The sequence below is a fragment of the Castor canadensis genome, chromosome 9, assembly GCF_047511655.1.
Source record: "Castor canadensis chromosome 9, mCasCan1.hap1v2, whole genome shotgun sequence".
Taxonomy (NCBI): Eukaryota; Metazoa; Chordata; class Mammalia; order Rodentia; family Castoridae; genus Castor; species Castor canadensis.
Window position 1 is genome coordinate 52,613,007 of NC_133394.1, and position 10,178 is coordinate 52,623,184.

Genomic DNA, 10,178 nt, shown 5'->3' on the forward strand with positions numbered 1-10,178 from the left:
TTCACCACAAAATTTTAACTATATAAAGTAATACATTTGCAAATTAGTTATATATAGCCATTCCATGATGTACATATATTTCAAAACAGCATGTTGTAAATGATAAATATATTTGCTTTTAACTTTAAATTTTAAATAAATAAATAGAAGTTAACGGGGAATGTGTGAAAATGTGATATTTGTTTTTTGGAGTATGACTTATTTCACTTAACATGATGATCTTCAGTTCCATCCATTTTACTGCAAGTGACATAATTGCATTCTTCTTTGTTGCTCAACAATATTCCATTAAGTATACATACCACATTTTCTTTATCCATTCTTCATTCGATGGACATCTAAGCTGATTTCATAGTTTGCTATTATGGATAGTGCTGCAATAAACATGGGTATGCAGGTGCCTCTATTTATGCAGACTTACATTCCTTTGGATATATACCCAGGAGTAGTATAGCACTAAGAACAAGAAAAGTAGGCTTCTTTTAAGGAATCACAAAAATCTCCCCATCCTGGTCTGTTTAGATAGCTGTTTGCTGGGTAGTCGAACTACACTAGACTCAAAAGAACTTAGAGTAGGAGATAGAACAAAAACTCTGAGATCAGACTCTCTCCATAACCCTAACTACTCGTGTGACCTGGGGAAGTCACTTAACCTCTCTGTGCCCCTAAAACAGGGATCTTAAATGGAGCACCAGAGTTCTCTGCTTATATTTAAAAGGTGATTCAAAAAATGCTTGGCATCTTGTAAATATCATACACAAGTTTCTGTTAAAGGCAATCAGAAATTTAGGGGAGAAATAACATCCACTGACCAGATTGCCTAGGGACAAAAATAATCTGTGTCCTAAAAGGGTGAAATTCAATCCAGATAAATTTTGATACAAGGATTGAAAGGAGGAGTATTGCCTCTGTAGAACTGGGTAAAGCACAAAGCCACAGCTCTCATCCATTGTTTCGTTCAGAATGCACCAACACTGCTACCAAGTGCAAGAAGAGACGCTAGTTACTAGTCAGTGGGATTATAAAAACCAAAAGCCAGTGGACAGGAAAACAATTATTTGTCACATAATTTAGAGATATGATTTCTCATTCACAATGTTTCAAATGATAAGTCTGCTACATATTTATTACACTTATCTGAAACACTAAATTTCTACACTAGTTAACAAGAACTGTACCAATGATCTGCCTCATGCCAAGGGGTTTCACGCAGGTTTTTGAAGACATTGACAGATTTGAAGACAAATCTGGCCGTTGATGTATTTTAAAAATAAGAAAAGAAAGGTAGATAAGTCAGAAAAATAAAGAATGTAATCATGTATATATGATTATATATATGTGTGTGTATGTGTGTGTGTGTGTGTGTGTGTGTGTGTGTGTGTGTGTGTGGTGTTCTCATTGAAGTGGTCAAATATTCCCCCAAAGAGAAAATTTTATTTTGTTTCTCTAATGAGACTTTTAACTTCATGAAATTGCTTACTGTCTAGGATTGTTTGAAGAAAGATTCATAAATTCTCCAATTTCTTTTACAAACCTGCATGGCATTTTGTTTCATGAAGAACTCACTAGAATAAACACAACAAACTTCTTCAAGTTCATACATTTTTCAAATTTATTTAAAAATAAATTGCTTTTTTGCCCAGTCTTATTCCTATTACACATGAGTTTGAAGATACAACTCTTGTAATATTTTTCCCTCAGTCCCATTAAAAGAAGATTTTTTTTTGGTGGTACTGGGGTTTGAACTCAGACTTCACACTTGCTAGGCAGGTGCTCTACAGCTTGAGCCATGCCTCCAACCCTTTTTGCTCTGGTTATTTTGGAGATGGGGGTCTCAATTCTTGCCCAGGCTGGCCTGGACCCCAATCCTCCTATTTTCCACTTCCCACTGTTGGCTGGGATGTCAGGTGTGAAGCTCAGCTTCTTCTGTTGAGATGAGGTCTCACAAACTCCCCCCCACACCCATCCCGGGGCTGGCCTTAAACCACAGTCCTCCCGATTTCAGTCTCCCAAGTAACTATCATTACAGGTATGAGCCATCAGGCACCCAGCAAGAGAAGAAATTTTTATTATCAATGATTTTAAGGACAATTTCAGATTTGGTGAGATTTTATTTCATACAAATCCTGTAACAAAGTCATTGCAATTTTTAAAAGTACTAAGGGGTGGTGGGTTCTCTTTACAGACTGATACAGGACAGTGGCATGGTGCCCCTGGTAGAAGGAAAGAATTATATTTGACTTAGAATTCTTTTATGTAATTTTTTTAGAAATAATAAATTTTTTTCAGAATCAGTTTCTTTCATCTATAACCTGTTATCAACGCAATTGGTATTCAAAGAGATGACGTGTTATATACATATTTTACAAATAATTTTTACTTCCCACTTACCTTGGTTCTGGTGTACCCACTAACCCAACACCTCCTCCTCAAGATTCCTCCCTACAAGGTTGAGAATGCAAAAGGAACTTCTGAAAAGCAATACATGCAGTGAAGACACTGTATGTATAAATTTTCAGGCCACAAAAATAAGTAAAAAATAAAGAGATGCTAGAGACAAAAGAAAAAAGAGAAAGTGATGACAAATTAACACTCTTGGAAGTTTATGAGACATATGGGAAATATTTTTAGCCAAATATATCAATTAGCATATATACTTGAACACTACTAACTGACAGAAGGAAGTTAATTATTCTGGAGTCCTATCTATTTTTTTAAATCAGTACCATGAAAAGTATTATCCAGTTGTGTATAATGTGTGTGTCACAATGACATTGCATGATTTGCTTATTTGCCAGGCAAGGATCATTGTGTGAAGATTATCATGGGAGGTGGCTGAACTCGAGCTGTCTTGCCAATATTCTACCCAGAAAGGTCAAATTCTAAGCTGGAAGCTAAAGGAAAGCCTCTTGATGAACTGAGTCACGGGGCATAGACAGGATACAGAAGACACTTGGGCGTGAGTCTGATTTCCTGTATTAGGGAATATGCACTCGTGAGGCCCTCTAGGGCTCCTGGAGTAAAGCACACACTTGTCCTAGCATTGAGACATCAGCCACTTTGGACTTTAATGCATTCATGAAATTAACCAGAGAAGTACAGCAATCAATGAAAAGAAAAATGCTACCCCATTCAGTTATAAATAAATACACCCATTTTCCTTTCCCCTCTACAATATTTCCTTCTTCCTTCAACCTTAGAATAGATAGGGGAGGTGGGTAAAGAGCAAATAACACCCTCCTCCCTGTGCAATGTCTAGAGTCACAAACCTGGATATGGTGTTTAGGAAGAGAATTTAGAGTCAGATATTAGATGAAAGCTTTAATGGACTGGATTGTTTTAGTAAGTAACCAAAAGTCACCAGAAGTGCATGGGATTTGCCCAAAGTACTATTAAGGGAGAGAGTTGTCCTTTATCATGGTTGAAACCAGATATAGGAAGAAAAAAATGTTCTGTACTTACAACTGGATGAGTAGACACTCCTCAAAATAAATCAGTTACATTACACAAGTTTTTATTATCAATCACATGTATTTGATGTTTAGTCTTGAAAACTTACCACCAACTCATTTGAATCTATTGTTCCTAGGCAGAATTAATGAAAATCTGACTTTGTGTTTAACAAGAAATGTTAACTACTCCTATTTACTTTTGTTGTTGTTTTTAATGCAAATCAATACTTTAGCAACCTAGATGCACTTTGTTATTAAGTACACACATATTTTCAGCTGTCCTAGAGAGGTGCTTCTTGAATACTAACATCAGGGTCTAGAACCCTCACTGTCATAACTACTTGAATGTTTATTGCAGATATTAAAATAAGATGATGATTGTTGTTTTTAGAGAACATTATATTGTTCTCTCTCTCTCTCTCTCTCTCTCTCTCTCTCACACACACACACACACACACATGCACATACACACACACACACACACACACACACATCTCTGTCACCCTGCATCATTCTCCAGTTTTATCTTCCCATCATCCCACCACTACTACTACACACTCTCATCTTTAAATGCACTTGGTAAGCCAGCAAGACCACTGACAAAGAGAAACTACCAGGGAATAAATGTAAACTGCCAGTCTCCCTTCTTACAAGCACCTCCAAGGTTTACAATGATCATTTGGAGCATCCCAACACCTTCTGTCCTCCTCTCTTCCCTTCAGTCCACCTGTCTTGGATTCCAAAAGGGAAAATCCTCCCACTGCTAATTATGATCTGTTCACAAAACCAAGAACTCAGACAACTCCTTGGCCTTTCTCTGATCCTCCTCTTAATTTGGCTAGGAAAGGGGCAAAGGGAGGAGTTGAAAGGACATACGGTGTCCTCCCCCACCTCAGTAAGCTCTGTGGGGACATAGCTGGCCTCAGTTGTCTGCAGCAGTGGTTGTGAGTGTTGTTGATAAATCCTGATATCAGGTCAAACATCAGACCAACTAAATCAGGGTTGGACACAGGCTGTGATTCTTTTGCTTTTCACAAACTTTCTTTCTGGAACCACCTTAACCTTCCTTCACCCTCTTAGGCACCTGTTTCTAACAAGGAGGAAAGAGAAAGATAAATGCAATCACTTTTTGTAGGTTAACCTCTGGCAAGCAGCTTTGGCTTTCTGTGACTCCATGTCCTTATCTTTAAAATGAAGACATGTTTTCATACATACTTCTTAGATTTTGAGAAACATTTGAAGAGCTGTTACCTGCAAAACACTTGGAATATTTTCTACCATGTGGCTAAAGTTGAATAGGTGTGCGATGTCTAGTAATGGGTTCATGCATAAGTCAATATTTTATTTCTTTGCCATTCTTTCAGTAAACAGTGATCTGTCATCAAACATGTAACTTTAAAAGAAGGATTTTTAGAGTTAGCATTTGCTTAATAGTTTTATCTAGTATGCATTGACTGCTTTAACTGTACCTCACTTTAAATTTTCTAGAAAGGATTCAAAATCAATTAAAACTTAATCAACTAGGCATATTTTCTAGTAAAGTTGTACTAGATGTGTAACTAGTAAGAAGCTCAAACATACACATTCAAACACATTAAAATTCTTTTTTTTCCCCTATTAGAAATAGCTGTTTCTGGAATTCCTCTATTTGAAACATTATAGAAACCTCATTGGTGGTGCTAGGGATATAAATTATATCATATGATATGTGCTTTTCCTAAAGACTATATTGTTACTCAAAGTTTTAAGGTGTGTATAACAGTAAGAGATAAAAATTATTAAATCTATTTTTTATCTCATGAAATAAATGATTATAATTTGTCATCTCAATTTTAATAATTACTTGAAATTTTGCAATAAATTTAATAGGAGAATAAGGATTAAAGATACTTATAAGATTTAAAGAAAATGCTCAAACTGTATTAAAACATGTAAAGGACAACCTGAGCTTTTCTTTGTTTGCTATTTTCAAAATGTGAGTTTATTTTTAAACTGTGAGTAAGATTTGTTTCCAAAACAAAAATTTCTCCCCATTTCTTTAAATGAAGATTTTTCCAGTGATTTGGCAAGAGAATGTCCAGAACATAACCACATCAGTGCATGCCCCAAAAGAGAGTTTTTTTTCATTTTTTCTTTTATTATTCATATGTGCATACAAGGCTTGGTTCATTTCTCCCCCCTGCCCCCACCCCCTCCCTTACCACCCACTCCGCCCCCTCCCTCTCCCCCCTCTCAATACCCAGCAGAAACTATTTTGCCCTTATTTCTAATTTTGCTGTAGAGAGAGTATAAGCAATAATAGGAAGGAACAAGGGTTTTTGCTGGTTGAGATAAGGATAGCTATACAGGGCATTGACTCACATTGATTTCCTGTGCGTGGGTGTTACCTTCTAGGTTAATTCTTTTTGATCTAACCTTTTCTCTAGTACCTGTTCCCCTTTTCCTATTGGCCTCAGTTGCTTTAAGGTATCTGCTTTAGTTTCTCTGCATTAAGGGCAACAAATGCTAGCTAGTTTTTTAAGTGTCTTACCTATTCTCACCCCTCCCTTGTGTGCTCTCACTTTTATCATGTGCTCATAGTCCAATCCCCTTGTTGTGTTTGCCCTTGATCTAATGTCCACATATGAGGGAGAACATACGATTTTTGGTTTTTTGAGCCAGGCTAACCTCACAAAAGAGAGTTTTGTAAAGTGAAATGCTAACATTCTTTTTATATGGATATCTGTGTGCACATGCGCACACACACACTTTTCTGTTTGAATAAATGTGTTTCAGGAATGATCTCTTGAAAATATACTTTGCAGAACAGATTATCCTATGACTCATATCAGAAATATTTGTTTCCCATTACATATATATAGAATATAAATTTAAATATGTGTAGATATTAAAAAACTAGGCTGGAATGTTTTGAAACAGATTGTATGTATGTATTAAAATAGCATAATGAAACTCACTAAACACTGTAAAAAGGAGAGGGATAAGGAAGGGTGAATAAGAAAGAGTGAGTAATAGAGGGGACAAATTTGATCAAAGTATATTATATGTATGTATACAAATATCACAATGAAACCCATTTGTATGATTAATATATGCTAATAAAAGTATAATATCTACAATTGCAATATCAGCTATTAAAACAAAAAACAAAACAACAAATAAGCCTAATGTTGCTAATTATTTGTATTTGAATTTTATGGCACTGAATTTCAATGTCAATAAAAATTTTATTAATATTTCTATTAACAATCTTTAAAATATGGGGTATATATACAGTTCAGTCAGCCTGCCAGGCAGATGTTTAAACATCTCTCAAAAGTGACTAACCTTGTCACTAGAAAGACATTTACTGGGAATCATAACATATTAAATTTCTGATCTTCTTAATAACATTAGACTAATTTTCTTTTGCTAGCTCAGCTTTTTGTAGAATTGTGGAAAATCTAAACAGTTAAGTATTTTGCAACAAGTCAAAATTTGTTTTTGTCTATAGAACTTCTTTGTAGTATTCTCATTTTGAGGGGTATGGTTCAAACACTGGTTGAAGTTTTCTTTTCTTTGAAAATATTTATATTTTTTAAATTCTGAAAATTAGTATTTTGTATCTTCTTCAAAACTGTGAGCATTGTATTTAACAACATCCATCTTCTACTTAGGCTTTCTGCCTCTTTTCCTAATGTCCTCCTTCTTGGAAGTGACTCAGCCCTAACGAGTTAGAAAAATCTATGCCCAAGTGACATTCACTTCACCTTGAACTCAGTGGGAGACCATTACTAAAGTTTGTCTTATCCAATTGACTTAGTATATTAAAGAGCTTTAAGGGCTTTGAAAAATAAATAATGGTAGTATAAGAAATCAAATATAGTAAATTTGAACTAAAGATAAAAATAGAAGAAAATGGGCATTGTCTCTAACATATAGGGAAAAGGCGTACTATTCTCTCTCTCTCTCTCTTACACACACACACACACAAATTGAGGCAAACATTCAGATGCTTTCATAATGACATTAAAAATATATAACCTTTGGCATCACAAATTATAAAATTATATAATGGGGAGTGCTGGGGAATGAACCCAGGGCTTTGCACATACTCTACCATTAAGCTATACCCCCAGTCCTACCAATCTAGAAAATTGAAGCAAACACCTAGACACTTTAATAATGATCTTTTAAAAACCACAAATATATTGCTTGGGTATTTTAGGAACAATGATTTGGGGAGCGTGCTAGACTAGATTATTTGATCCTCACACAGCCTAACAACCTCTCTGAATCCTAGCCACAAGAGAGGCCACCAGCAAAGAAATGTCTCCACAGTACCCTTTCCTAACAATTTGCTTCTGTTCAAAGATCACCACAAGGTGGTTCTACTTTGAAATGAGCACATTTGGCACATTAGAGAAGTCTGGAAAAAAGGCACTATCCACTCTGTTCTTCAGACCTAGCTGTCAAAAAGCCATTGCAGAATAACAGCTTTCAGCCATCTCTGTTTCCACATTTCAATTAACAGGCAAGTGATTCTAAATTGTGTGCTATTAGAAACATAGAACACTTGAGAGAGATTGAACTTCACAGATGGTACAGTCTAATTTGTTCCTAATTCTCTACTTTCACCCCACTCAAAAATCTTGTCTTTACACACACACACACACACACACACACACACACACGGCAGCTGAGACATGACCAGTGAGAGATTTGCCTGAGGGCCAGGCTGTAAATTAGATCAGAGCTGGAATTAGAACCCAAATCTCACTAACTGGAGCCAGCCAACCAACTACTATTCTGGACTCACAGCAAGTTCACTTCAGTCTCCTGAATTCTACAGATGCTTAATTCGGCATCCAGATTCCATCTGAAGTAGCCTGCTACTGACTCCTAACGAAACTAAAGGAGGCCACCTTTTTGGCTCTTAAATCACTCTCTCTGCCAGTGCCAAACTGAAGACTCAGGAGAGTTTCTTAACCTCTCTGGGCTTCCTTCTCATCTAAACTTAGTGATTTGAATTGGAGAGCTCTGAGGAACTTTCCAGCTATAAAAACTCTGCTTTTCATCTTTGGTTCAGGCTCCACTCTTGATGTCTGCAGTCCTCACTGGGTGGCGGGATTCTACAACCAGCCTATGAAAGGATTTTCTGATGGATGCTGGAGAGGAGAATATTTCAAAGAAACTCCTTTCATCACATGGAACTTTTTAAAAAAATAAAATCCCAAGGGAAAGAATAACTGTGAATCACAGACTGTTATATTTCAGAAAGATCTAGAGCCATTTTGAAAATAAGCATAAAGCAGGAAATTAATCTCTTATGCCCTCACATACACTTTTATACAATGCTACAATTTGGCAATAAAATCAGGTTAAAGTTTATTTACATTGATGTATTTTTTAAAATTTATTTTGGTTGAATGTCAATTAGAAAATAGCACATCTTCTTGAGCACACCGGCAGTGTACTAAGCTAAGAAGAGCACACCGACCGTGTACTAAGCTATAGCAGCAAAACCTTAAAACATCTTAAATAATTATTAGATGCGTTACAAAGTTAGTCTTAATTACTGCATATTTCAAGTATCTGTAAATTTTATTTTGAGTTCATAACCAGATGATACAAATGCCAAAAGTACAGTACTTGGATTTTTGCATTTACTTGTCAAATCCTTAAAAGGCTATTCTTTTCAATAGATTTTTATGGCATTTCATCATACTTTAAAAATTATTGTCCAAAATTGGCCTTTCTTGCGTGCTGCATAATAAATGTCACCACCAACACTTTTATTGGAGTCCCCAAAATATCCAAGTTATGCTGAGCTGAGCCATTTCTCCTCTGCAGGAGCCAAGTAAAATGGCATGAACCAAGAACCCAACAGAACATTCTAACGTTGCCTGGAAGAAGCTCCCCAATGTCATGCTGGTTGCCTGAAGATGATTAAGCTCCTCTTCAGCTGATGAATATGACACTCTCCCCACTCGCATTAACTGCCAGTAGATTACATAACCTATGGTACACATTACCCTGCAAAGTTTCCTTAAAAGCAACCCACACCGTAAATAAATTCGACGTCAGCACCAAAAGCAAATTAATACATAGACGCACACATCAGAACTCACACATCGAAACCATCAACAGGTTGATATCCCCTCCTTGCGGTGGGGGAAGGAGCAGCGATCACAGACAGCTCTTTCTCGTCCTTACCTTAGCAACTTGTAAAGGCTGCTTATGCTCCTTGCCACCTTGCAGTCTGAACCCCCAGGGCGCCCCTCCAGTCATGGAAATGCAGATAAAATCTCCAGTGCCCATTTTTTTTCCTTTTCAGTCGGGCAGCATGAAGCGCTGGAAAAGGCAGGCAAAGCTTGGGTGCGGTTGAGGATGTGCGGGAGCTCCACGCGCAGGCAGAGCACAGGACGTGGGGCGCAGAGCTCCCTTGCTGCCCGGCTGCTGCGCTGCGGAGAATTCGCTCAGCTAATGGGATCTTTCACCAGGAGGCAGAGGCACTCGCCAGCATCCAGAACACAGCCTACTCTTGCGTCACCATCCTTCGGTCAGCCCACCTTCAAAGCAGCCTCACCCACAGGAGAAAGTCCCCGTTTGGGAGACGACGGGGTGGGAGGGGCGCAAGAAGGGAGAGCAACATTTCTCTAGCTTCCACAGATCAAATCCCAGCTCTTAAAAAGAAAGAAAGATTGAAAAACTTGCGTTTAATCGTTCTATGAATAGCAGAGGACA

The 10,178-nt window shown here is 37.2% G+C and overlaps 1 protein-coding gene across 1 annotated transcript in view; it reads right to left on the reverse strand.

Annotated features, from left to right (window-relative positions):
- The window catches only part of Synpo2 (synaptopodin 2), a 187,043-nt gene extending 177,088 nt beyond the window's left edge, over positions 1 to 9,955 (reverse strand). Inside the window, exon 1 of the mRNA XM_074041625.1 lies at positions 9,648 to 9,955. Within this exon, the coding sequence (XP_073897726.1) occupies positions 9,648 to 9,752 (105 nt within the window). The 5' untranslated portion in view covers positions 9,753 to 9,955. The remainder of the gene's footprint in view (positions 1 to 9,647) is intronic.
- Positions 9,956 to 10,178: the final 223 nt, after the last annotated feature.